Source organism: Rhodofomes roseus, assembly GCF_022264815.1.
Source record: "Rhodofomes roseus strain CIRM-BRFM 1785 chromosome Unknown C8Q71scaffold_7, whole genome shotgun sequence".
Taxonomy (NCBI): Eukaryota; Fungi; Basidiomycota; class Agaricomycetes; order Polyporales; family Fomitopsidaceae; genus Rhodofomes; species Rhodofomes roseus.
In genome coordinates, this window is record NW_025952963.1 from 1,460,657 (window position 1) to 1,485,910 (window position 25,254).

Consider the following 25,254-nt stretch of genomic DNA (forward strand, 5'->3'; position numbering starts at 1 on the left):
TTACACGTTCTTTACAGTACTTTGGCCAGTGCGATCGTACACGCGCGATCGACACCCCGAGTCTCATTGTCGCGAGAAGTTGGACCTGTCAGTGAGATGTTGTGACCGCTATTATCATCTCGCGGCAGAAACGAGGATTCGGAGTCGACTCGAGCCTGAGGAGTCGATGCCAAGCATGTGGACAACAATGAAGCTTTGGCCGTGGCGAACGGGCAAAGCATACAGCCGACGGATATATATGCATTGAAGTCGCTTTGGCCGCGGGTCCGTCACCGGTAACTTACATAGCTAGTACTATTGTTACATGATCGATCGCACATGTACATTGAACTACTTACAGCCTACTATGTAGGTAGAATACTATCAAAAGATCGACCAGAATACAACATCCATAAATTGTCCATAAATGACCAATTATCCCGGGGCGCGGGTCTTTAAATCCACAGCGCGTCTCCAGCGACGAGGACTGCGGCACTTGCAGCGGTGCCGCTCATGACGCGGACTTCTTCTTGAACTTAAACCTCTTCAGCCTAGGATCGAGACCGAAAGACGAGTGTGTCGGCGAGGTAGGTGTGCTTCCTGCCTGGGGTTGCGTCACCGCAGGGTTGACAGGAGCCCAGGCAGATGGCGTAGAGGTTGTGATGGATGAACGTCGAGGCTGCACCTGACGCTGCGCGACGGGACTTGGCGCATTCGCACGCGAGGCACCGGGAGGGCGAGCAGCTCGATACGGAGGAGCGCCCAGTCTAAGGGCAACTGCGTGAGGCTCCGGGAGTTGCGATGCAGTAAACGCGGGTTCGATCGGAGAGGTAGGTGCCGTGCGTGGTCGCACGAAACGGGTAGCGAGAGACTGTGGCTCCAAGCGCTGAGGCGGCATGTTAGACGAGTTTGGGAGCGACGACGATCCTGCTATTAGTGGTGCAGGAGGAATGGGAGTCCCTTCGTACTTGGGCTCCGGAATCGGACTGTACGCTCGTCGCTTGGTCTGCCTGATATTGGATGTTCCCTCGCGCCTAGGTATGGGTGGCTGATTGGGGAGCCGCTGATGCACGAAACATTACATTAGAGATGTGGAACCCATTCTCGAGGGACATGCGAGAATCACCTCTAATTCGAAACGGCACACCTTGAAGCCAGATTTCCCTGTTTCTAGCGATGCCTGAAGGAAGTAGTGGGTGTCAAGACGTACCGTCGCCGTGATCTGTGAAATCGCTTGCCTTAACCACTGTGTAGAGCCCATCATAGCGATAATTCTTGCCACTACTTGTCTGTCAGAGAGTCCGTACGAATACACGTAAATGACACACATACTCTCCGGGCGGTGCGAAATCCGAGCCTTTCAGCCTGAGTTGGTGGCCCCGGATTACCCGAACAGGCTCGCCGGTACGCATGGATGTCTATAACACAGACTTCAGTCATAGCGTAATCAGATACACAGGCACTTACCTTCAAAGCAGCATTCTTGGTATCGTCGAAGGACTGGTCACGTATATGACGCCCCTGCGCGTGCTGTGAAGCTCGACCTTTTTGCTCAGCAAGTACAGTTCAACATACCTGTCCCTCCGGTCCTGTCTCCGGCCCGAGTCCTCCAGAGCCGGTGTAAATGCTAGTAAGCAGACGCACCAGGTCAGCAACTGTAGTTTAGCGCGACAAAGTGATACAAACATTCGGTCTCCCTTGTCGACGTCGTCTTCATATACGCCTGACAACACTATGCTGTAAGCACCATCCGCCCTATTCCCATATATCCCCGCTTGGGTAGGAGGATGTACACCGGCATTGCTACACTCCTGCCTGGTCGACGAGAGAGATGCAGCGAGGTCAATGTGAGCAACGATCGCCACGACGCGCCGGAGATCACCGTAGAACTCACCTTGACGCCCAATAGGTCCCGACCGGCACGCCAGGTATGTCTCCGAAGACGTTGCCCGCGCTGTAAACGCACCTACACCGTCAGAGACGTCTACGACAGCAAGGAGGGGTATTCCTACGGAATGCGCGTCCTCCCCGCACGCTCCGGGCTTTGTGGGGGCATGATAGTTTCCGATCAAGAGGTGCCATGCTAGTCATCCTCAACATATAGTATCGCGCAGCTCCCGAACTCCGATCTACTCAGCTGCTTCTCTTCGATTACAGAACATCCGCGCATGGGACAATTGGACGCAACTCCGTTGTTCTGCGACAATCATCATGATGCGCACCGCAAAGCTGTGCCTCTCCACTGGGGACCTTGTACGAGATCTGGGCAGCTGGATCCACTGTTCCCAGAACTAGAACGCGTACACCACCCAGTGGCTCTCAGGTCTCGGGCAACGGGATCGCCTGGAAGCTGTCCAGGCCTCGACACTACAAAAGGTGTATTGAGACAATGAAGTAAGTCTTCTCGGAATTCCTGTCACGATATCTCTGCCTCGATAACCATGATTCTCTCAGGTAGAGCCCTGTGTATGCGTCAAAGCCTCCGGATTATGTGCGACGTGACAGCCGTGCTATGGATCGCGTTGTCGAGTCAGCTATCACGATTCGGTCGATTTGAACATGCGCTATTCACCTGGTCTGTGAACACGCCCTGGAGCAGTGCGCATAAGGTGAGCAATAGGGATGCGATCCCTACACAATCAAGCGCGTACACATCTCTTACCTTCGGAGGGTTCCTCACCGCCGTACCGAGTTCCGCGGAGAACTGCTTCGCCTCCTCTTGGTTCTCGACGATTGCCTCAACCTTCGCGTATCTTCGTATTAGATGGTTGCCTGCCAAAAGATGGACCCACCTCGCCTTCTCGCGTCCCTACACGAAACCTGGTAGAGACGGTGTGCCCAACTTCGATGGGTTGACCGTCCTTCCCTTCAATTTCGGTCTATAGTTTGCGCAATCAATGCCGGGTGTGGTCAGGACATCATATTGTATGTCGTGTGTGTCGCCTCTCACTGACCGGCATTATGACAGTGTTCTGAATGCCTGCTTCTCGACGTATGGTATGTGTTGGGAGTACAGTTTGGACTGGTGTTTGGCTAACTCACATCTGGATTGTGCTCCACAGCATGAAGTCATCGAGCCGAGGCTCGGAAGCCACCGTGACGGAAGACTGTCATACTTTGTCGCAACGCTTCGCTCAGGCTCTCATCAGCGAAACCGTCGCTTCGAAATAATCTCAATGCTGCGTATGACCGAACCTATACATCGTACACTCCCTCCGCAAGAGAACTTTCGCCATGTTCCTATTGTTCCATCTTGACCCACGTCGTACCGGAGCTCACCCAGAGCCCTCCGGATGCGTGAGGGTCCCCGGATTATGAGAGACGCGGTGGCCGTGCTGTCCACAGCAACTCGTAAGCCACCCTCCGAACCGCAGTGCACCAATACAACACAACACTGACCTGGTCGGAGAACACCACCTACGAGACAGGTGTCGTGAGACGTCGCCAGCTGCATGCTGAGATCGCGATAGAGCGGCTGCGTACTTACCTTGGGCGGATTCTTCACGCTCGTCCCGAGCTCCTCGGAGACCTGCTCTGCCTCCTCCTGGTCATGCGCGATGGCCTCGACCTACGAAAATGCAAGCACGAGTACAAGTGTCGCTTGAGTCAGCTTGGGCGCGGAAGGTTGGGTGAGGAGGGGTGGGACTGGGAAGCGTACCTCGCCCTCGTGCCTTCCGCCGCGGATCTTCGTGTAGACGGTGTCCCCGACCGAGATCGGTATGCCGTCCTTGGACTGTACGCTGTTCTGTGGAACGCAGGTATCCGTGTTACGGTGTCTCTGATACGGTGCAGCATGGCGTTACTCACGGTCATTTGGAGTCTTCGTGTGGTTTACTCGCTTGTTCGACTCGGAGTCGATGATGGATGGGTTCTTGATTGACTGATGGTCGGTCTGAGGTACCGGTAGATGCGGTTAAGAATACTGTACATATGTGCTACTGGAGGTGCGGCGCACAGCTGGTCTGCACACTCGCTTTGCGCCACGAATGAGGTCATAGTCATCGGCGCGGGGAGTGGGGAATGCGCCACCTTCGGTGATCTTAGATTCATCTGCGTGCTTATGTGGATCCAATTCGAGCACTCCGCCGCTCCGCGACCAAGGCAGCCTTGTCTAGATCTCAGAAAAGAGCACAAGTAGGAACTGAAAACGCAAGCGTTCAAATTCTATCACAGTACATCAAGCATCGGGGGAGATTAAACATGCCAACCCGTACTAGCGAAGTATGTCTCCAGTCGAACTAGAGAAGCCAAAGAGGAATTCGGACAGCTTCAGCAGGTCCGTCGGCGTGGGCATGATTGGAACGTTCATCGCTCGATCTTCGACCGAGCGAAGACATAGACGGGTTGTCATTGACAAGATTGTTACGTGCTAACGCAGCACAATCTGATGTGCGGTAAGATGTGTCACGATGTGGTCAAACTCTAAAGACGAACCAAACCTTCACAGTGCCGCGTACCAATGCAAGGCGCCTGCATGAGAGGGTGACAAGTACCTATTCTGAGCCGTGCGTCCGAGAGTTCCGACGTCGCATGTGTGTAACATGTTTTCGAGCAAGTCGCAGACGCGCACCAAGCACCCATGGTCCACCATATGGTCGTGTGTGCGGCCTCGTCGGTTCCTCGCATTGAAGGCCACAGGAGGCTCAGGGTCGCCGGGAAGCGGCCCACGTCCGTTCGATGGAAAGTGGCTGGGAATACGCAGTTATGTGTGAGCCGCTGCGTGCCGGCTGCCAGAGTCGACGTCCGCAAGAGTTTTTCCGGACCGCGAGCGACTGCTGACCGGTCCTCTCGTAAGTCGAACGCCCGGGGAGGAATGCGAATCTCGTTTGGACTCCAGGCGCGGGCTCGCAGTCAGCTGATGCGTGCTGATGGGTCGCATTCGGCGGTTGGGTCGCAGGGTGCGGTGACTTTGGCTGGCAGCGGTACATACACCGAGCGAAGGTTGGACGGCAGTAGACGGGGCGCGTGTTGGGTGCGGCTAAACTCGCGTTGAGCTTGATACTAATAGGGAGGACGGCCTTGCGCCAAGGCGGACAGGGCGGCCCACGGGCCCTCTTGTGCCAGTCCGAGCAGTGCTTGCGGGGGAGATCCGCTGTTTCCTGGGATAGATGGGTGAGAAGACGCGAACCTACTTTTGCGGGGACGCTGGTGCGGTTCGTGGACGTTCATTTCGCGTATGCGCACAGCGCAGAGATGGCGAGGGTTTGGTGGCATGGGACGCGGGTATTTATGTCGACGGGGCCGTGTATGGCAGGGGCAGCCCGGTGGTGGGCGCCTGAGTGCCGGATGGGGACATCACGTGGGGGGCAGTGCATGTTTGGGCGTGTTGGGTGGGTAAGCGGGGAGAGGGGCTCGCTGTCGCCCGACACCTTCTCGTCTGCCCCCGTTCTCGGAAAGCGATCCTCATCACGATATTTCCGATCTGCATTTGGTGCAGTCGTATTTCCCCCGCTTCCGACGCACGTCCCACCGCGAGTCTATTCCGAACCCACCCACCCGTCCCAGCGTCGACGTGGCCGTCTTTGTAATGTAACTGTCTCCCCTTTTCGTCTCTTCAGCCCACTCACCCGATCCATCCCCGTCATCCTGTCCTCGACAATGCAGATAGCCGCCACATCCCCGTCAGCTGTCCCTTTCCAAGCCCGTGTCTCCGTTCCTCGTCCCATCACTCCCGCGCAGCATCGCCATGGCGCGCTCAACGCGTGTCCTCTCCAAGTCGTCCCCGAGGTCCAACAAGGCCTCTTCCAGTGTGATGCAATCCCATCCAAGTGCCTCCTCCAGTCCGAGGCGTTCTCCCCGTTTGCGTAGTAGCCCCCAACGGCCTGACGCCACCCTCCCGACTGCCCCCAGCCCAAAGCCCGAGAACCTGCGTGGTAACAGCCATGAGCGTCGGCAAAGCCTGTACGAGCAGCTCGAGCAGCTGGAACAGGAGCAGCAGCAGTATGTGGCACCCACCCTATCGGGGAAAGGTGCTCTCGCCAGGGTATCGGCAGGCCATCTGCCTCCTAATGCGGACGCCCCGCGCTCGCCCAACAAGCTTAAGCGTCGCCGCGGGCTGGATCATTACGATCTCGTTCCGTCTTCTCCCCATGATTTAGACAATGAATTGACAACGCCCCGAACCCTCCGCGCTCTCAAGCGTCAGCGTCTTCTTTTCGAAGCTCCAGCGACTCCTGAGCCTTCCCCTTCTGGGGATAGGCACGATCGCCCTGCCAGCCCCTCTTCGGGCGAACACAAGTCTCAGCCTGAACCCGGGTGCCCAGAACTTCCGCCCAAGCAGGCCGATAGCGATCTATGCATCGTTCAGGCCGACGCCACTGCCCCTGCGGAAGCGCCTGCAAGGGAGGAGCCTGATGCCTCATATGGCGAAGATGAAGCCGAGCGGGAGCAGTCCGGAAGTGACCTTAGCCAGTCGGTCACCGAGTCGGTCTCGCCTGCGCCTGCGCCGGCAATGGTTGTCGAAGAAATGTCCGACGAGGACGTCATGGTCGCCGAGGTAAGGGGTTTCGCAGTGCGAGATGCGGACACTTCTGACAACGCTGTGTGTTCGTTTTATAGCTCTCAGGCGCGGAATCACCGAGCATCGGCGACGTTACAGATCTTGCCACCGCTTGTGGGTAAGTGTGTTCGCTAGCCACCGGGGCATGTGAAGAGACTGACACCATCCATTAGACCCTCCCAATCCGTATCGGCTGATCTTTCGGCATCGCCGGCTCCCGCGTCTAACGACGCCTTACCACCACCCGGTCCCAGGTAAGACATGCTTCCGAGTTCATTCCAGTTGCGATGAGGACCAACGTCTCGTTCTTTTTGCAGTTCCGCACCTGTGCCCCAGCAGCCGCAGCAGGCGCCCGAACCGGCGCTTGAGGAGGCTCAGCCACAGCCGCCGGCACACTCCGAGCCCGAGGTGCCACTACCGCCCGCACCCCTGGCTGTCTATCTGCCTACGCCCGCCGAACAATGGGCACAGATTGCGGCAAATATCAACCTGCCGCAGGGCGCCGCCGTGGGCATGTCCTTACCGCGGTGGCGATATGCGGTTGACCGCGCAAGTCTGAAGGCGAGCCGCGGGATGCGGCCGAGGAACGTGAAAGCCGAGGCGTGGGTTGGCACCTGGAAGCATGAGATGATGGTCCGTGTGGAGGCGGTGTAAGTGCTTGTCAGCGTCTGCGCGTATGTCACCTATCCTAATGAGGCGGTTTGCAGGATGGAATGGGCCACTGCCGAGCTGGTTCGCGTGTACAATGAGCTGCAGACGCGGGATGACGCTGTTGACTTCTACAACTTCTCTGCGGAACATCTCCCGGACGATGTTGTGGGCATGATGGACGTCGATCAGCCAGAAGCGCATGATGTGTCTGCTGAGGATATGTACGAAGATGATGACAGCGACGATGAAGACGAAGACGACGAAGACTTCGACGTCCCCGACAATTCCCACGTTATCATGGAAGTCGACAGTATCGAGCCTGCTCCCGAGTTTGTCCAAGGCAATTCGTCTTCTGTCGACGCCTCAGATGTCACAGAGGAGCCGAACAGTGCTCCCGAAGCACCACAAGCTAATCTGACGATGCCGCCTTCGTCGATCCCCCCGCGCTTCCGCAATCTCACACCCAAGCTCCCCAGACTCTTCTCTTTCCACACCGGTCCGTTCGAGCTGCCTCAGACTACGCCGGACGGCGTCCCTTACGTCGGCCGGGGTACGCCCGTCGACAGGCGGCGCCTGGATGACTGGGCTAGTCCCCCGCCGCCCCGTCCCCCTCGCTACACCGCCTCCGAGGAGAGCTGGTTTTCATCCCTCGTCACCACGCCGTCTATCATCTCGGGCAACACTTCGTCGCTTACGTCTGACGCGACCTTCGGCGTCCCGACCGAGGTCGGCCCGTTCTGCTGCACGCAGGACGGTCTCTACGGCGCGGAGGGTTCCGTCATCCCTCCTGACTATAGCGCGAACGGAAGTGTCGCGGGTGCGAGCACGAGTACGGGCGTGGGCGCGGATGCGTTCAATTACCCTACCCCGCAGGACTGGATCGAGCCGACGCTCCGCGCGCCGAGTGAATTCCCCGCGTTCCCAGGCGAGCTGACGGAGGGCTTCGCGGGGACTGCTCCCGCGCCGGAGGCGCTTCCTCCTGCGACGCAGCAGACGAATACGGGCTGCATGTTCCACAGGACTCTCCTGGAGTGCCTCACGTCGGGTTTGGGCTGCGTGTCGGGCCCGTTCGCAGGCATGCCGATGCCGCCACCGCCACCCACTCCGACGATGGTCCCGTGTAACGTAGAGGCGGCGAATCCACCAGGCGTGTCCGGCGTGATGGACGTCGGTACGTATGACGTCTCGATGGAACCGGTGTCCGTCCAGGCCTCCAGCGCGCTGAGCCATGCCCTCGGTTAAGCGGTGTGGCTTTACGCGTCACACTAGCGTCGTGGCATTGTTCCACATCCACTCCTACGCCCGCAGTCCTCAGTCCTGTCCTCTCTTCATCTCGCCTCGTTCCGTGCCTATGCGTCTCCGTCCTCTCGGTCATTGCGCCCGCGCCAGCGTGGCGGTGCACCTTCATCTCGCTTCCCCCTCTCTTCTCCTCTCCGTCCCGCAAATCAATCATCCGTGTCGTCTGCAGCATCGTGTCCCCAGCCCGCGCTGTCGTGTCGTTTTGCATCGCTTGCATCTGCCCCCTGCTCTGCCACAGCCCGTGCTCGCTCATCTCAGTTCATCTCTCAATCTTAGTGTACCCCGTCGTAGTCTGGATCTTTTTAGTGTGTCTGCTGTACATCTGGTTCCTTTGTAAGTAGGTACGGACGTTTTCCCGCCGCCGTCTTAGCGTTATCGCGCCCCCGTCGCGCATACCCGTGCTGTTGTATTATCATACCCGCGTGTTTGTACCTGGCGGCATGACCCGCTTCATGTCCGCTGAATACACCATCCGGATCTCTGCTGCAGCTCGTTCTTTGTCTGCGTTCTTCGCGTGCCTCAAGCTTATTGTGTGTGGGTGCGGAGGGTCGGACGAATGCTCGCTGAGACGCAGCCCAGGCGGCGTGTGCAGCGTGGTGGACTCATTTTGCGCCGTGAGTACGCGTGAGTCCGTGTGGTCCTGTGGTGCGCTTGCTGACTCACGCGGTGTTCCTCGTTCATATCGCGAGGCGGGCGCGATGGTCCGTGGATAAGCATGCCTGCGCAGCGGAGCCAAATTTCGCTCCGTGTCTCTCTATTAGTATTAGATTCCGTGCTGTTGGATGCGCGAGCTGCCTCGAGGCGGGAGACTCGCAGCAGCTTGCTGCGTCTGTTCAGTTCCGACTCACAGTGCACCGCCCGCTCGCATATCGCTTGTGCAATGTGTGGACTGTGCAGCGATGGTCGGAAGGTCGGGAACGTCGTGTGTGTATAACCAGAGGGGTGATTACGAGATGCATAGTATCCGAATGAGAGTCCTAGTAGGGAAACAGAAAAAGTCAAAAGGGGACACTAGAAATGCAACAACGGTGGCCCGACGTCTTAGGACCGACGGGCGCGCCGTGGCACGAGGCAGAGCGAGACGAGACGGTTAGTGCGGTGGGGATAGTACAGATGCGCGGGGTAGCTGCCAAGGTATATCTGTATTGTACGGTATCCGAGTCGTGATCCAATGTAATCCGGTGGCCATGGGACGATGAGATGATGCATGCGTGCGGGGGAGACGAGGCGCTTAAATGAGACACGCGGACGTTAAGTTCGTCAAATTGGGAGGTGGAAAAGAAGAGCAGGAAATGCGGCGGACATTAACACGCTCGCAACGCGTCGGTGGACGGTGGGGTGGAAACCCAAATTTTGCCGTCAGATTAGAGGAACGTCATCATTGACGAGGACGAGGGCGGCGCCCAGCTCTATGAAAGACATGAGTACGCTGAAGAGGGGGATTCGTATCCTGGCGTACCTTGTGCGTAGAACGGCTTCCGTGCGTCTGCCAGGACTGCCTCTCTGGTGCACCCGAGAAGAGGCCTAGTGCGTCGGTGTCCTCCTTGCTCCTCAGGGCTACGCTGACTCGACGTGCGTGGCCCACGCGCTGTGTCTTCGGAGGGACGTAGGGGAACTGGTCCTCAGCTTCCTCGGCAACAGACAGTTTTCGCAGGTCTTCTACAATCGACGGCGGCACTGGGACGGTCGTGCGCGGGATGCTCGCGTCCCGGGAGTGCATCAACTGCGCTCGATCTGGGGCTTGCTGAGCCTGCGGCGGGTGCGCAGAGTAGATGAAGCGGTCCCGGAACGGAGGGGTCCTCGGCTGGAGGCCGTAGCTGGGCGGCATGGGCGCCGGGATGCGCGGTACGTCTAGCGCGAAACCCGGGGCGTCCATGGACGACATCGAAGAGTAGCTCGTGCTGTATTGCATGGGTGACGAGTGCGCGACGGGCGAGATTTGGTGCTGCCATGGAGGAGACCCCAGGTACGCGCCGTAGCCCATGGGGACCATTGGCTCGTTGCTTCTCTGCGGCTCGTAGATGCGCATGGATGGGATCGGCGCGCTCGGCGCAGGCGGAGACACTGGAAGCTGGGATTGGAGAGGGAAGTATGTCGTTCCTTGGTATTGTACGGCTCCGCCTAGAGTCGTCTCGACGGGACTCGGGGGCTGCGGCCGCGCACTCGGAGGCGACCCTATCGACGCCGGGAGCCTCCCCACCTTCGGGATGATTGGCTCGGGGTGCTTGTACTGGCAGAGCGCGCCCTTCGTGCAGTTCGGCCACTGCAGGCAGGGCGTGTGCCGAATGACTGCGGAAATAACGGTCAAAATACTGCAATAATCGAGGAGACAGTCGGACGTACAGAGATGAGCCTGCACAGGATGCAGATATGGGCAGTTCTCAACGTGGCAGAGGCCTTGAATGTACGCCCAGCAATGGCTGTGCTTGCTCCCGGCCTGCGGTGGCCCGTCGCCGTGACTGTCTTCAGGAGGTGGCCGCCCGCCCGGGAACCTAACGTCCTCCAGAGCTATCGCGGCCAGTTCGAGGTCATGGATGCTACAAGAATGAGTGTTTATGGTCTGTTAACAGGATCGGACGGGAGGAGTACGTACTAGTTGCACTCTTCGCCCAACGGACACCATCCATGATGGCGAGCAAAATGTCGGCACAACGTGGTTCGCCACGATAGAGGTCTATATTGGGGTGCGCTCGGAGGAGGCACTGAAACAGTCGGATTCACTTGAATTGCAGGAGGAGGTGCCCAAGCTTGGGCGGTCGAGTTCATTCCGTGTATGGGCCGTCCCATCTGGTACCATTGTAGGGCAGGAACGGTCAAATGTTGCGTTGACGACAAATGCGCAGCTTCTGGTTGAGTCTGAATTATCCCGAAGAATATTGGACTTCTGTGCTCGACTGCCGGACTAGCTATACTCACTGGTGGAAATGTGGCGTGTGGCGTAGACGATGCTGGCAAAACGACGTGCAGATACTTGCATCTCTCCCCCTGAGGGCAGTATCTGAGCGCATAGTTGCGACAGAGTTTGGGTGCTAGGACGCGTCAGGATGTGTGATCATCTATCATAGACAGGCATGGAAGACGTACCGCGAGCCCTGTTATTCCTCCTGGGAACCATCTTCGAGATCCAGCACGGCGAAGAGAAGCAAAGTTCAACTCCTTGCGCCCAGGGCGCTCGACACTTATATGTCGGCGAAGAGCACAAAGCGTATGGGCGCGGATATAGATGGTCAACCGCACGTGCTCGTCACGCGAAGTATCAAAGCTGAGGTAGCGGGTTAACAAAAGCAAGCTGATGTCAAAGCATACCGTCTCTGGTAGACATATGAAGCTCTCCACTCAAGACAATAGCTTTGACCCCGGGGATTAAAGCTACGTACGGCCCTGAGGCTGTGACGGGCCACGGGCAAAGCGTCGAGAACATCCGGTGCGGTGGCTTGACTGGAAAAAATTGACGTTGGGGACGAGGAGACTTGGACAGCCATCGCAAAGCAAGAGCCGGGGGAGTCATTCGCCCCGGGCTCGCCATGAAAAGCACTGCTCAACACCACAAACACGCCTTCTACACGAGCTGACCCGGTTACCCAAACAGGCAAGATCGCATCGTATGCAGGCTTACCTAAGCGCTGTATCGGACGCCATCTTGCCCCGTGTATGGGAACATGCCCTTGCCGTCTGCAATGCGGTGCCAGAGGTGTCTGCCATTGCGTAAGGCTCGCCAGCAGCCAGCCAGCCCGCGGAATACCGGCAGCACACATGCACAGCATGACACCCTAACCAGTGCGGCTCGAATCTGCGCGTCCGAGTCGTTCGTCTTCGGTATCGAGTCCCGCGGAGACCTGCGGCAAGTTAGGTAGCAGTGCCGGGCCACAAATAGGTGAGCAAACGGCCAAACGCCGACGGGCTAGGTGGCACGGTACCTTGATAACCTCGCGCGGATAGATGCGAGTGGTGCGTCTCAACTTTGAAAATCACTCCGCTCCGCCTGGAACTCGCAGGCACGGATCGATCGACATTGTAAACATTTTCCCGGCTTCCGACGTCGATCCAGAGTGCGAAGCCGCTCCGGGCCTTCGAGTTGATTCAAGTATCTGTCTGTATCGAATATCAGTACTGTGCGTAGCCGCCATGGCAGCTAGATAGCCAAAAAGTCGCAAACTGGGTTCAAATCAAGGCGTGACTCCTCTTCTCGCATCACTCGGAGACGCAGCACCGGAGTTCACAAGTTAAGAAGCAACGTCTTATACAACGACGATCACACCAAGGACTGCAGATACACAAGGAAGTGGGTCGTCACGGCCGCGATGGCTCAGAGCCCCCTTGGATCTCCCAGGAACAAAATGAGGTGAGTGGAAGTCTGTGAGACGACAACCATCTGATACCGAGCCCGGCCGCGAGCCGCGAGCTCAACATCCTATTCAGGGAGGGACAGAGTCGTACCAGTCAAACCATCCCATGTTGCCATTTGCGGAATGCTCACTTCCATATGCCTGACCGGCGTAGAATGCACAGTATCTAGGTATTCTCATCTCAATCATGCATTTGGAGAGCGCAATCGAAAGCTAACGACAGTCGTGGTGCTTATAGCACATGCGTGATCTAGGCAAGTACCGCAAGGAGCGAGGCCGGTGAGGGGCGACTAGTGTTGATGCTAGAAGGCAAGTCAATGACCGAACGACGATGAATGGAACCGATCAGACGCACCGGAGTCCGCCGGTACGTACGGCTTCACATGTTGCCCAGATGGCCCCCTTGCTGGGCATTCGGCATGAACGAGACGTTGTGGTCGACGCGTTGGGGATCCGTCACGGCCATTGGCATGCCCGTTTGGCGGAACGAGGAGGTCAGTGAGCTGGTTGACTGCATCGCACTCCCAGATAGTTGCTGACGCTTCATTGGGGGCAGCGACGCCATGTCCTGCAGTATCGTAAGCGGGTATACACCGCATGCATGTGGACCCTTACTTCGAAAACGTCTCGGCCTAGGATCGATCGGTAAGCGAAACCCAAGTCAGCGAACGGGATCGGACAGGCCGACGTACCTGGCAGAGGTTCCCAGCTCCGAGGGTGCTTCCGATCGGCACCCATGGGATCGATCTGCATTCCGTGCTCCCGCGACGTCCCAGCGAGACTCTGCTCGAACAACCAGCTCAGATGCGATCTGGGCTCACTCAGACATCGTACGCACTTCATCCATCATCGCGACATTATGACTTTGTGCCATAGAGGCCCCCATGTTATCTACGTGCGACCATGTCATATCTCGCATATTCCGCCAGCTATTTGCATGGTCGGGCATCATGACATTGTTTGGTCTTCCAGCAGTCAACAAGTGACAAAATTGACGAAAAGATTTCGCTCACATGGGGCTCATACCACTCCCTCGGGAGTCGCTTGTACTTGGTCTGGATTGCGGTCGTTGTTGCATAACAGCACTCGCCAATAGCTGATTTCGGGGAGACGATCGGGCGGCCTGCATAGCTTCGAATCGGTCAGAGGGAGTTTCACTTGAGCCATGGTCTGTCACACCTTCACCCGCCTCGCCGGGGTAGCTGTTCATGAGTCTTGACACTGAAACATAGTTTAGATGCGAATTAAAGGAGCAAGGAGCGCTAGCCGCACTACCTAGGTGGTCCCGCCGCTGCTCCGCCGCCAGAACCTGCTGACGGGCCCTGTCCTCTGCATCCAAACAGGTCGTGTAAGCGGCCAAAGCTTCCTGCGAATTCTTGCGAGCTCGCGCAAGCTCAGCCCTGGCATTTCCCAACAGGTTTCCTGGAACGGCACGGGTCAGGATAGGATCGGGACGAGGTGAATGAACGCACGGGCAATTTCAAGGTCTTGCATTACCGTTTGGGTATCGTCTGTTGCGCCGGAGCCTGGAGAAGCACCGGCGTCGTCATGTTCGTCTGGGCAGTGTCATGGATTGGCTGTGAATTCATTGGAGGATCTGCGTACCTTCGTCATCCGCTGTCTGCCAACCCGAACCAGATGCGATCGCTGAGGTTGATGCGGTCGGGTGTTGTAGGCGCAAGGCCGACTGCTCCTGCTCCCCTGTACTCGTGTGTAGAAAGGTTCGTCGTAGGCGGGGGTTGTGAGGAATTCCGGCCACTTGTCGCTCGATAAACTTCCGTAGGAACGTAAGCTCCAGGTGGTCGGGCATGACGTACGGTGGCCCTTGTATCTCTCCTTTCTGCATGAGCAGCTCGAGGTGCGACATGACCTTATCCTTCAGCTGCTGCAGCCACTCGTGCAGCTCCATGTGGTCCTGGTCCGCGCGTGCATCGTAGTCTTGACGTCTCCTAGCTTTCCTCCAGTAGGTCTTCGTCAGCTTTAGAGCGCGAGTGACCTCCCCGTCAAGCGTGCGATACCAGTCGCTTGCTTGTCGGTTCAGGCGGACAGCCAGGACACCGGGCTGCACCCGCAACTGCAAGACGCAGCGACCTTCTGCGTCTGTCGGGCCAAGAACACCCTTTTGACCCTGATTGCCTCTGGTGGCTCCGCGTGAAACATTGCCGAGTTCGGGCCAAGGGAGGTCGTCTGCTAGCATGCTGGATGTCATGCGGCAAGTGGCTAGATGGGGGGCCTCAATCGGTATGGTGAAACGGTGCGGCGTAACTTTTCAGCTGTCTGACGTTGCATTATGCCGGAGTCAACCGAGAGCACGGAGAGAACGCACCTGCGTACTGAACGCCGCGTGTGGGAGGGAACTCGACCACTCGCGGTTCCTGTAAGTATGATATGGATGCCACCCTGCCGGCAGTAACAAGCTCTGCACAGCCCGCTAGTTCTTGCCATTTCGCCGTAAAGATGGCAGCGACATCAATCAAAGTGGGCTATGTAAGAAATACCATAGATGTCTTATAAGGGGCACCAAACAGGACCTGCGCTCGTATAACGTACGATGGGAACCTGGGTTACAGCCCGGGTTGTTAACATTCCTGTAGCATCACATCAAAACACTTGCCACATTCACAGCATCAGAAAGTTGCCTATTTGGGCAGGACCAGATCGGAGACACCAGCCGGAGAAGCGTGAGTACAAGGGATCGCTAGCCGCCAGACACACTGTTTCTGGTGACTGAGCTTGAATGTATCCACGTTTCACAATGACTACAGTGTTCCGTGTCGGATAGTTGCATTGTGTCTTGCTTTGTGCGGCTGTAGCAACGGAGACGGGCCAGGAATCCGAGAACGTCGGTGGAGATGTAAGTATGGGCCAGTATATGACGTGATGGCCATTGGACAACGGTCAAACACAACAGTGCGGTGGGGATCAGGCCCAGGACCTTGCCATACGGGATTCCTGAAGGGTACAGAGTCCGCAACCACCCTCTCCATGATGCGGCCGTTGTGCAAGGCGGCGGCAGGCTCATCAAGGCACTGCCGTCGGCTGATACCCTCTACAGTAATTCGAGCCGTCGCCGGCGTTCTGTGAGGGTCTCGACAGCCGCCGCATCAAGGGTTTCGGAGGCTCCCGATACTAAGGGAAGGCATAGAACAGATCTGGGTCTGGTACTTCATGATAAGTACGGGGCACCAACCGAGCGGCCGGATGGATCTGTCTGGTAGTAAACGAGATCTTGTGTTACACGATACAACGAGTCGGGCAAGGGACGGGCGCGCAGGCTTTGCTTCGAGTTTCCGAATAACATCCGCCGGTGCGTAGCGCTAAGTAATGGCAAATGACACTGACAGTACGTCAAGTGTAATGGGCATGGCCGGTCAACGGCTAAGTATAGCGCTATATTCGCCGAGTGTTACCTGCAATGCGTCAGCCCGCTAGAATGCAACAAGTCCATTCGAAGGGTAACGTGGTACTGTGATCGATACTCACCAATACTCAGCGATCTATGACGAGGCTTGTTGACAAGGGGCGCGGCACACTAATGGCAAAACAATAATGTCAGTAAAACGTCCAGTCGAGAGGCCGGTAAGGCCGGAGGCTTACGGCGAATGTCACTGAGACGGGTCGTTTCACGTCGACCGCCATGGAGCAGCGGTTACTGAACATAAGTACTATATTGACCGAACTATGACATCCGTCATAGCGGTCCGATGAGCCTAATGTATCGATCTGTCCGAAGCCGTAGCAGCGGCACAACTTGTTTGTCTGAAACAGGAACTCACGATAATGATTTACTTTGATGGGTACCGTGTAACACGGCCCGTAGCAGCTGCCAGGCGAGCTGTAGCCCTTGAGTTGATTCATGCAGCAAACGGAGAGCCAATAACGCTGTCTCGACTTCTACAAGTGCTTAAACGTGGTCTTCTCCATGGCGCGTCCCGATGACAATGAAAAACCATGAGCCTTGTCCGAGACTGATGCGAGTGGACTAACCTTCGAAGGGCAAGCCTGAGCAAGCTGAACAACAGAGTTTATGCGGTCAGACCGCACAGCGACACAACATATCAATGATCTGAATTGACAGAGGTGACTGTGACATTGAAGGTAGCCGAGAATGCTCTCACCTCAAATTGATAAGTACGTGCCAAAGTCCTGAAATTGAACAGCCCTAGCAGCTGCGTAGGGGGTGCGGTAGGCGAGGTGGCTGCAAGGTTGACTCGGAAGTGACGTATGCATCCTGACTTAGGTATCTCAGCGCATTGGAGCGGAGATGATATCGAGATCATGGCCGGATCCCGCGATTCGCGTGGCTCGAAGGCGGCGGGATTTGGTCGGTGAATAGCGCGCAGGCGTGTACAGAGCGGCCGCAGCATACTGGATTGTGACGGTGTTCAATTCCGGTATGCGAGTGGTAGAAGGTGATAGTTGGCGTAGCACCTTTGAATATTTTCTCCAATGATTCGAAATCACGCGAAGCCGAGTTCCGAGTCGAATAGGGCTTCTTGTCTAACAGAACGGTCCGCCGAACGGCCAGTGACGGGACCCCGGTTCAATTGCCACTAGCGTCACGGTACCAAAGAAAACGCGGAACTGTAGTTCTGTGGACGTCGGGCAACAAGAGGCATTCGAGAGGGCAGTACCGTGCTGATTATCACGACAGATAGAAGGAAGACGAGGCGCCCCTTGCAATCTAGGTGGGAATTGGAATTGGATGGGAAATCGAGGAAGGCTGGCCCACATGCTTGACCTTCAAGATGACCAACGCATCCGAGAAGCATTGGGACGCACCTGCCAGACCATGACTCAAGACGGCCGCTGATATATAAGTGATTCTGTGGGGAGCTTGAGCTTCTCCATTGACTAAGGCCAGACTGAGGCACTGTCAATACGCATGGACCTCCAACATCGTGGCATGATGGAGCATTAATTGGTGGTGATGCCGGCGATTCGAGGAAGGGAATCAGGGGTCGTACGACTGAATGCTAATTCGGCGGTCTCGCTTTCCTACCTCATAATATGAAAAGCCATCCGCAACCGCAAGACAGGAACGAGGAAATTCATTGAGAGGTGCATTACGTATGAATTAATACCTAGAAGCGAAGATGATCAGCGAGGTCCCTCAATCCAGTTCAGACAACCAGAGAGAAGCACCGTTATCTCAAGTCCGCCGTGGTTGTTTGCAATGCATGGCGCAACAAATAGCGCCTCAAGTCAACTTCCCCATCAACATTCAAATTCTTATTGTGGCACGGAAGCAAAGTACACGGATACGTGCACCATGCCTCCTGGCCCCGCCGATGCTGTTAACTCTTGGATGTTAACGTCTGTATCATGTACCACTTGAGCATCACTCTTGTCTCCAGTTGACAGTACTTACATGAAGTATGAGCGCGCGACAACCGGCAGTGCACATAGTCCTCAAGTCACAGCTGCTTGTGTAACCTGCATCATTGCACTTCTTGACAGGCAGGCATTTGATCATTTATACCCTGCATAACCGAGTGCGGTGGGCCGCCGGCAGAGCGTAAGTAATAACATGTGAGGATCGAGCTACGGCAGGAGACCGATAGGGGAGTGCGCTGGTATAAGACGTACGTCACGATGCGTCCGTCTTGATTAAATCCCAGGAACAATCCGGAGCGAAGAATCCGAGCAGCGGTCACATCTCAGTTCAGACACGGGACTCGGTGTTGCGCAAAAATAATACAAAGGGAGGGGGGCTTACCGACGGAGCCGATGTCCCCCCAATAAGCCTGTTTGTCTGCGGCTTGTACACGACTCTCAGAGGCTATACACCAGCTTCGGCTTCAGTCCGATAACACCTCCACCCCTTCCATCCCAACCCGCGATAGCCGCACGGCACACAGGACAACTGCGAGTGTCCAAGGGAACGAGAGTGAGGTTTGATATCCGCATTGGGTCACGGAAGCGACACGCACAGCCAAACGACAGAGCATCAGTAGGACCGTACTGGCCGTGGACTCGGCGGACTCACCGTGCGATCAATCTTTCGCCCACCGGTGCGGTGTATGACGCTCGTTGCATTGTTGTCTTGATAGCGGTGAAAAGGCACTCTCCACAACAGACGTGTCCGCAAGGAGTCATCGTCGCGCGGACAGGTGGCGAGAAGCAGATCGGGCAGCTATACGCAGAGAGCGGCTCGTCGCCGCGAGGACCGGAGCCGTCTGCTTGCTCGCGCGCTGTCGACTGCGAAGACGAAACGGCATGGGCGACAGCACTCGGTCTGCTCCTTGGACTGGGGTTCCTGGCGGCCGATGAGGGGCCTGCAATGGGAAGCTCGTCCATAAGTGCGTCCACATCAATGATCATGTTCCGCTGTTGGGCCATGGCACTGGACTCGGCCTCCATCGCTTGACCGGGTGATTCGGTAACCCACCCGGTGTTCAGCACGACGGCAGAAGGGGACGTAGGGCTGGCGGGATCCAGATCATTTGAACCAGGAACCAGGTCTCGTCCACTCCGAGCATCGCCGGCGTCTGGGAAGCTGCTACGAGCATCGCCATGGACGCTGAGTGGACCCGCCGCTGCTTCGGAAGCAGATTGAGAGATGATCGTGTCGTCTGTGTCTAGATTCATTGCGGCTGCCTCTGCAGGAACATTCAGTCGCTGCGACATGGTTGTAGAACTGTCTGATGGTTCCTCCACTTTGCGCCGTTTACGGGGGCCTTCTGTGTCTCCAAAGTTGGAGCCTGTGCTTTCTGGTGCGGGCGATAGAGGCAGCCTGATAGACGCAGACGTTGTCTCTGTTATCTGTGGAATGTCGGTGTCACGCAGAGACACCGCTTGCACATCACTTTCTGCGACGGCCTGGGAGCGAACCTGCGAGCTAGCGCGGGACTGAGACGCAGAATGCGTAGTCGATCTAGAGCCTGAGCCAGAGTGCGTCGAACGCCCTCTACTCTGGCGAGGTTGCAGCGATCTACCGGTGACCGTGGTAGGCAATGGCAGTGGCACATCGAGTTCGGGTCGTGTCACATCATACAACAGATCGCTGTCCATCGACCCGGCTTCTGCAATTTGACAGAACGAACAGATCGTCACTAGAGGCAATTGAGCACAGCAAACTAGTGTGACTTACTTGCGAGAAAGCGTGTTCCTTTGAGACTAATTGCGATCCTGCCACGACTCCAACAACAGATAAGTAAGAGATGGTCACATTCCTGGATCACAATCATATGAATTAAAGTCACCTTGCGGTTGCGGACAGTCAGTTCAAATGTCACTGCCAGAGGATCGAATTTGAATGAGGGTAAGGTCAAAGATGCTAAGCGCCAGTGGCGAACCGCGTACCGAGTCCAGACAGATGTGCACGTGACTGACAGGGACACGTCGCCGTTAGACTCAGCTGGTGCTCTGCCACCAACTCTATACTGCTCCGCCCGCTCCGTTGTGCTGGCAGGCTAGCCCACCGGAAAACCACCTGCGCCTGCAGGATGGCCAACATGTCCGCTCCCGACCGCTCAGGCTCACCTACCCTCCTTGAGAAGATTGACGAAATCGTCCCGGCGCCGCTCGCACAGTTCGACGCGTTCCCAAAACTCCCATCTACCTACAAAGCGCGCTCGGAGTCCCGCGGCTTCCTCACTGTCTTCGTTGCTCTCCTGGCTTTTTTGCTTGTACTCAATGATATCGGCGAATACATATGGGGCTGGCCGGATTACGAGTTCAGTGTGGACAAGGAGCCGGGAAATAACATGAACGTTAATGTGGATATGATGGTCAACATGCCGTGTCGCTGTGAGTTCCATGTATGGTGCTTTGCTGGTAGAATGATATTCACAAGCAGACAGTTCTCAGTGTGGACCTCCGAGATGCTGTCGGTGATCGGCTATACTTGAGCAGCCGTTTCCGCCGGGACGGGACGAAGTTCGACATCGGCCAGGCCACTTCATTGAAGGAACACGCTGCTATGCTGTCTGCGCAACAGGCAGTTGCCCAATCTCGCAAGTCTCGTGGGCTTTTCTCGACGCTATTCCGAGGAAGCAACAACCAGTACCGTCCGACATACAACTATCAGAAGGATGGCAGTGCGTGCAGAATATATGGAACAATCACTGCCAAGAAAGTTACTGGTGAGTATCCATTGCTGGATATTCCTGGATAGTAGGTTGCCGCGGCATCCGAAGCTGTATCAACAACGGCCGGGTGTCCAGCGGACTGGACAGGCGGCTAGATGCATGTTTCGCGACCCCGGCGACATGGACAGGAGGATAGCCCTTCTAATGAAGTCTGGCTTACGGCCATTCCTCCGATGACGCCGGATGTCTTGCACTTCATATCCGGCCTTCGCAGCTGAGTTCTGACCCTTATGTTACTCAACTAGCAAACCTGCACGTTACAACCATGGGACACGGCTATGCCAGTAGGGAACATGTTGATCACAAGCGTACGTACATTCAAATTGTGCTCCATTCGAAATGGGCTGAGTTGTGCGCAGTCATGAATTTATCCCACGTCATTACCGAGTTCTCCTTTGGGCCGTACTTCCCGGAGATTACGCAGCCACTCGACAACTCCTTTGAGGTGGCTGACGATCGTGAGCTGCCAGTCTGTGTCTCGAATGTCTGTTGACTGACCGTTGCTTGCGAAGCATTCATGGCGTATCAATACTACCTTCATGTTGTACCGACGACGTATATTGCGGCGCGCTCAGCGCCTCTGTATACACATCAGTACAGCGTTACGCATTACACTCGCAAGCTGGACAGCCACCATGGTACTCCGGGTATCTTCTTCAAGTTCGACCTTGAGCCTCTCGCCCTCACTATACACCAGCGCACAACCTCACTTGTGCAGCTTTGGATTAGGTTCGCATCTTAATTCTCTCGGAGGGTTTAAGTCTGACGATGAGAATAGATGTGTCGGTGTTATTGGTGGCATATTTGTCTGCATGGGATATGCTGTGCGCATCACCGATCGCGCAGTCGAAGCTGTCTCGGGTGTCGACAAGTCGCAAGGGATCGTCGCCGCGGAGGCCAGCGGAGTCGGTGTTGGCATTCGCAAGCGTCTCGGTAATACCGATGTCCGCCTGCGCGGCAACCGTCAAAGCTGGGCTGACGGCGGCGGTGGTAGCGCGTACTCGAGCTACGCCGGGACGCCCGTGTCGGGCGCCTTCCCAAGCCCTCAGCTCGCGGCGTACCCGTCGTCGCCCTACGCCGCAAGTATCTCGAGCCCCCTGCCGAGCGCCCCACCTATGGACCGCCGCTCGTCTGGTCTGGGCTTTGGGCTGAACTCGCCTTCGTTCGGCCCAGTCCCGTCGACTGCACCACCGCAAGGCCGACGTTCCCCGAACTCACCGTTCCTGACGGCTGCGACGGCTGGGTCGCCATACAGCGGAACGTTGTCTGTGCCGCCTACGCCTGGCACCGCGCAGAGCGGGTTCTACTCGCACTTCCCGCCGACACCGAACCCTGCAAACGCGGGCTTCCCACGCTCGCCTGCACCGGGTGGTGGAGGCACGTTCGCCACGCAGCAGGGCATGACGTCTCCGCCGCCACCGCGATCTAGCGGACTGCGCCACCAGAGCAGTAGCGATAATAAGGCGAAGGATGACTAGTCTCTGTCTTGGAGCTACGGAATGGGACTTTGGTGCTCGTACTACTTTGTGCGGATTCGCTAGCGCTGTCTGTGCTCTGTATGTGTATGTTATCGCTTTGGGATCGCTCTCTCATGCATCTGCGGTCTTGTGTATGGTATCTCAAGTGTGGAGATTGCCCTGGCTGAGCGGGAAATGGCTCGTCAGGTTCAACGAAGGCACCAGACTCGAGTGCATCCAGGTGCACTTGCACATCGCGGTTGCGTGTGTAGTAAGGTAGTTGTCTGAATACCTGCGAGAGGTGCTCCGCCGCGGAAGTTCAATCAGAAAGCCTATTGCAGTGAACCGACTGGCATTGCTCGTGAATATCTGTACTCGTTAGCCATTCGTTGCCATTTGACGAACCAATGGAATTTCGCCACATTGAAGTAAACATTAATATGTTCCCGATGCCATGCACTTGTAGACGTCGAGAGACACCCGCTCATTACTAGTTTACTACGTATTACTATTCCCAACTCCTGTGTACCACAACAAGCTATCATAGCCCCGGACTTGGACGACGTACCAGTCTCGGAGCGGCTGCGAGCGGTACACGTAAACGCCAACTAGTGTACAGGCCGGCATTTGCCGCACCGGATGTCTTCCAGTGGCCCGTGGGATCAACCACCCGCGCATGTTGCCAATGCCACTCTTCAAGTCCCCAACTCTTGCCACTCGCCGGGGTTGCTGCGACTGACGGCCACTGTGCTTCACATTCCTGTCGTTGTGGGACACAACCACTGTAGTACGTACTCAGGTATGCTCATTCTTTGACGCGCTTATGACTCTAACTCATATCAGCGTAGACTTCCAGTCAAGAGCGTGCATTGTGCATGTGCTAGTTGTCTCCGATACTAGTGCCACTGGGATCGTGTGAAGAGTCGACGTCGACGTCCTCGACAGCGAGACCCCTCCACCCGTCCAAGTCTGTTCGCGTTGCATGCAGGTATGCTTCCTTTGGCCCTGGCTTGATAGAGGATCTTCGAGCTGAACGTTGAACTCACAAGTAAGGCATTATAAGACGCCTGAATCTTGACTTCATTTCATACTACTTCACATTTCACACTGTTATGGCTTCTTCGCGACGCAAGAAGAGGCCGGTCTCAAGTGCGGCTGCGAAGGTGAGTTATCACAGAACATCACTCAGCGGACGCTTTCCTCTTATACAGATGTTCAATACAGCCAAGAGCGAATCGGAAGAGGTCCAAGCACGTAGGACCCGGAGAAGAGCAAGAGCAAGACATTGCTTTGCCTGCACGGCCACGGCTCCCGGTTGAGCTGATATTGCTTATCTACGAGCATATCCACTCGCAGCACTGGCTTGCCGTTGCAAGCCGCATATGCCGCGCTCTCCAACACGAATTTGAACGTCTCTTATACCGGAATGTCTTCGTGAGGCGTCTCCCGGAGGCCGTTTGTCTCTACTACACGCTCACCGAATCCCCAATACGCGCGGATTTTGTCCATTCGCTCGAGATCGTGGACCAGGGACAGCTCGAGCCCGCTATGCCGCAAATCAACGAGATGCTCCTCCTTCTGAAGAACCTCAAAACTCTCACGCTATATATGCCTTCCCACAACCCTGCGCTCTACAGTACCCTTATACGGACCGCTTCAACATGCACGTTCCATCTGAAAACACTTGAATGCCATGATTCTGCCGATGAGGAGTTTGTCCACTTTCTTCGACGGCAGACCGATCTAGTATCTCTCCGTGTGAAGGTTGGACCATCCTCCCCTTCGCCCAATTCAGGTTGCACGATCCCTCCAGACGCCCTTCCACGCCTCACACACCTACAGTGTTACAATACATTCCTCCTGCGCGGCATTGGCTCCCCTTCTGCCCTCACACACCTATGGCTTACTCTCCACGACGAGGATGTTCCGTATCTAGGCATGGCCCTTGGGGCTGTGCGGCAGCAACTCATCAGCTTGAAGTGCGTACTGTATTGTTTGGACCTCCCGGTTTGGCCTCTAATATCGGGCATCATCCGTGGCGGACCCATTCCGAGGTTAAAATATCTGGAAATCGACGATGGCTACACTAGTGTTGTACGTGTTTATTTTGCTCCTCAAATTTTGAATATATTCATATCAGAGCACTGTAGTATCGACCAAGTCCAGACGTCGATATCAGATCGGACGAATCAAACGTCACGTTGCAAACGCTTGTATGGCGTGCAAAATCACGTCCATACGATCTGCCCCGTAGCAAAGTCCTGCGCTCCAGCCATGGCCGTGTAGCCTACACTCGCCCCTGGGCGGAGGCGTTCCTTGGTACATACAGCACCCAGCGCCGATTCTACTATGTCGACGAGAATCGGGACGACCCGGACGCAGCATTCGCCGTACGCTATACCAAATCAGTTGACGGAGGTGTTTCGGAGGACAAGATGGATGTGCTGGACGTGCCGAATTGGGATGATGTTTGACATGGCAATGTCAAAGGTAGCCATGACTTGATGAGTACCAATATGCTGCGGCGAGATGGGTTGCTCAACGATAATGTTACGAGGCGCTTATTGCCATGTACTTATGTCTTTCACAAGCTGTATCGAATCGACGATGAGAGGGACTCACGGTGCGAGCACAGCCATGCGAGCACTAAGTGGAAAGAGAGTAGGGAGCTTATGATGGGGAGGGAAAGGTCGGCAGGTGGGGTAGTACCGAAGCGGAGGGTGCCAATGTGAACTACAGTATGGGTGGTGGTAACAAGACTTTACGGAAGTTTGAGGTATACGTAGTTTCAAGCACATTCAAGCAGGTTGAAACTTGCCCACAACTGCCCTAGTCTGCTCGCGCAGTAATCAGGCCTGCTCCGGGCAGATTGAACAGGGTGGAGGTGGAGTCCAAGTATTGCGCGCAGGATCCAATGTGACACCCTTGCA

General features: G+C 56.2%; 9 protein-coding genes across 9 annotated transcripts; 3 read left to right on the forward strand and 6 right to left on the reverse strand.

The window, feature by feature from the left end:
* Positions 1 to 220: 220 nt before the first annotated feature.
* On the reverse strand, positions 221 to 2,051 carry C8Q71DRAFT_752578 (PUA-like domain-containing protein). Its single transcript, XM_047923390.1, has 9 exons — positions 1,992 to 2,051; positions 1,874 to 1,933; positions 1,666 to 1,794; positions 1,555 to 1,606; positions 1,447 to 1,500; positions 1,312 to 1,397; positions 1,218 to 1,260; positions 1,106 to 1,159; positions 221 to 1,042 (listed from the first exon to the last, which is right to left on the reverse strand). The coding sequence occupies exons 1-9, from the start codon at positions 2,033 to 2,035 to the stop codon at positions 491 to 493; spliced, it is 1,074 nt and encodes a 357-aa protein (XP_047780635.1). The 5' UTR covers positions 2,036 to 2,051; the 3' UTR covers positions 221 to 490.
* Positions 2,052 to 2,379: 328 nt separating this feature from the next.
* C8Q71DRAFT_543282 (uncharacterized protein) lies at positions 2,380 to 3,130 on the reverse strand. The gene is made up of 6 exons (XM_047919243.1): positions 3,030 to 3,130; positions 2,934 to 2,980; positions 2,772 to 2,858; positions 2,642 to 2,722; positions 2,552 to 2,569; positions 2,380 to 2,489 (listed from the first exon to the last, which is right to left on the reverse strand). The coding sequence occupies exons 2-6, from the start codon at positions 2,937 to 2,939 to the stop codon at positions 2,430 to 2,432; spliced, it is 252 nt and encodes an 83-aa protein (XP_047780636.1). The 5' UTR covers positions 2,940 to 2,980; positions 3,030 to 3,130; the 3' UTR covers positions 2,380 to 2,429.
* C8Q71DRAFT_543442 (uncharacterized protein) lies at positions 3,093 to 3,937 on the reverse strand. The gene is made up of 6 exons (XM_047919244.1): positions 3,908 to 3,937; positions 3,787 to 3,850; positions 3,638 to 3,724; positions 3,467 to 3,547; positions 3,379 to 3,396; positions 3,093 to 3,314 (listed from the first exon to the last, which is right to left on the reverse strand). The coding sequence occupies exons 2-6, from the start codon at positions 3,790 to 3,792 to the stop codon at positions 3,255 to 3,257; spliced, it is 252 nt and encodes an 83-aa protein (XP_047780637.1). The 5' UTR covers positions 3,793 to 3,850; positions 3,908 to 3,937; the 3' UTR covers positions 3,093 to 3,254.
* A 1,728-nt stretch (positions 3,938 to 5,665) lies between these two features.
* On the forward strand, positions 5,666 to 8,371 carry C8Q71DRAFT_856652 (uncharacterized protein; the record flags this gene model as incomplete). The annotated part of the gene is made up of 5 exons (XM_047927328.1): positions 5,666 to 6,475; positions 6,538 to 6,596; positions 6,652 to 6,732; positions 6,796 to 7,128; positions 7,186 to 8,371. The coding sequence occupies 5 exons, from the start codon at positions 5,666 to 5,668 to the stop codon at positions 8,369 to 8,371; spliced, it is 2,469 nt and encodes an 822-aa protein (XP_047780638.1).
* A 1,421-nt stretch (positions 8,372 to 9,792) lies between these two features.
* C8Q71DRAFT_705155 (uncharacterized protein) lies at positions 9,793 to 11,194 on the reverse strand (the record flags this gene model as incomplete). The annotated part of the gene is made up of 4 exons (XM_047920431.1): positions 9,793 to 9,837; positions 9,888 to 10,717; positions 10,772 to 10,965; positions 11,022 to 11,194. The coding sequence occupies 4 exons, from the start codon at positions 11,192 to 11,194 to the stop codon at positions 9,793 to 9,795; spliced, it is 1,242 nt and encodes a 413-aa protein (XP_047780639.1).
* A 1,557-nt stretch (positions 11,195 to 12,751) lies between these two features.
* C8Q71DRAFT_543490 (uncharacterized protein) lies at positions 12,752 to 15,141 on the reverse strand. Its single transcript, XM_047919245.1, has 12 exons — positions 15,101 to 15,141; positions 14,380 to 15,047; positions 14,247 to 14,330; positions 14,047 to 14,196; positions 13,954 to 13,995; positions 13,788 to 13,905; positions 13,613 to 13,739; positions 13,467 to 13,557; positions 13,390 to 13,406; positions 13,130 to 13,315; positions 12,996 to 13,076; positions 12,752 to 12,940 (listed from the first exon to the last, which is right to left on the reverse strand). Exons 2-10 carry the CDS (start codon positions 14,981 to 14,983, stop codon positions 13,154 to 13,156), a joined length of 1,395 nt encoding a protein of 464 aa, XP_047780640.1. The 5' UTR covers positions 14,984 to 15,047; positions 15,101 to 15,141; the 3' UTR covers positions 12,752 to 12,940; positions 12,996 to 13,076; positions 13,130 to 13,153.
* Positions 15,142 to 18,549: 3,408 nt separating this feature from the next.
* C8Q71DRAFT_704949 (uncharacterized protein) lies at positions 18,550 to 19,074 on the reverse strand (the record flags this gene model as incomplete). Its single annotated transcript, XM_047920419.1, has 2 exons — positions 18,550 to 18,640; positions 18,764 to 19,074. 2 exons carry the CDS (start codon positions 19,072 to 19,074, stop codon positions 18,550 to 18,552), a joined length of 402 nt encoding a protein of 133 aa, XP_047780641.1.
* Positions 19,075 to 20,152: 1,078 nt separating this feature from the next.
* C8Q71DRAFT_752651 (DUF1692-domain-containing protein) lies at positions 20,153 to 22,541 on the forward strand. Its single transcript, XM_047923391.1, has 6 exons — positions 20,153 to 20,526; positions 20,580 to 20,861; positions 21,113 to 21,175; positions 21,227 to 21,325; positions 21,380 to 21,596; positions 21,646 to 22,541. Exons 1-6 carry the CDS (start codon positions 20,223 to 20,225, stop codon positions 22,343 to 22,345), a joined length of 1,665 nt encoding a protein of 554 aa, XP_047780642.1. The 5' UTR covers positions 20,153 to 20,222; the 3' UTR covers positions 22,346 to 22,541.
* Positions 22,542 to 22,969: 428 nt separating this feature from the next.
* C8Q71DRAFT_752654 (uncharacterized protein) lies at positions 22,970 to 25,220 on the forward strand. Its single transcript, XM_047923392.1, has 5 exons — positions 22,970 to 23,123; positions 23,173 to 23,312; positions 23,378 to 23,487; positions 23,549 to 24,418; positions 24,475 to 25,220. Exons 3-5 carry the CDS (start codon positions 23,437 to 23,439, stop codon positions 24,796 to 24,798), a joined length of 1,245 nt encoding a protein of 414 aa, XP_047780643.1. The 5' UTR covers positions 22,970 to 23,123; positions 23,173 to 23,312; positions 23,378 to 23,436; the 3' UTR covers positions 24,799 to 25,220.
* Positions 25,221 to 25,254: the final 34 nt, after the last annotated feature.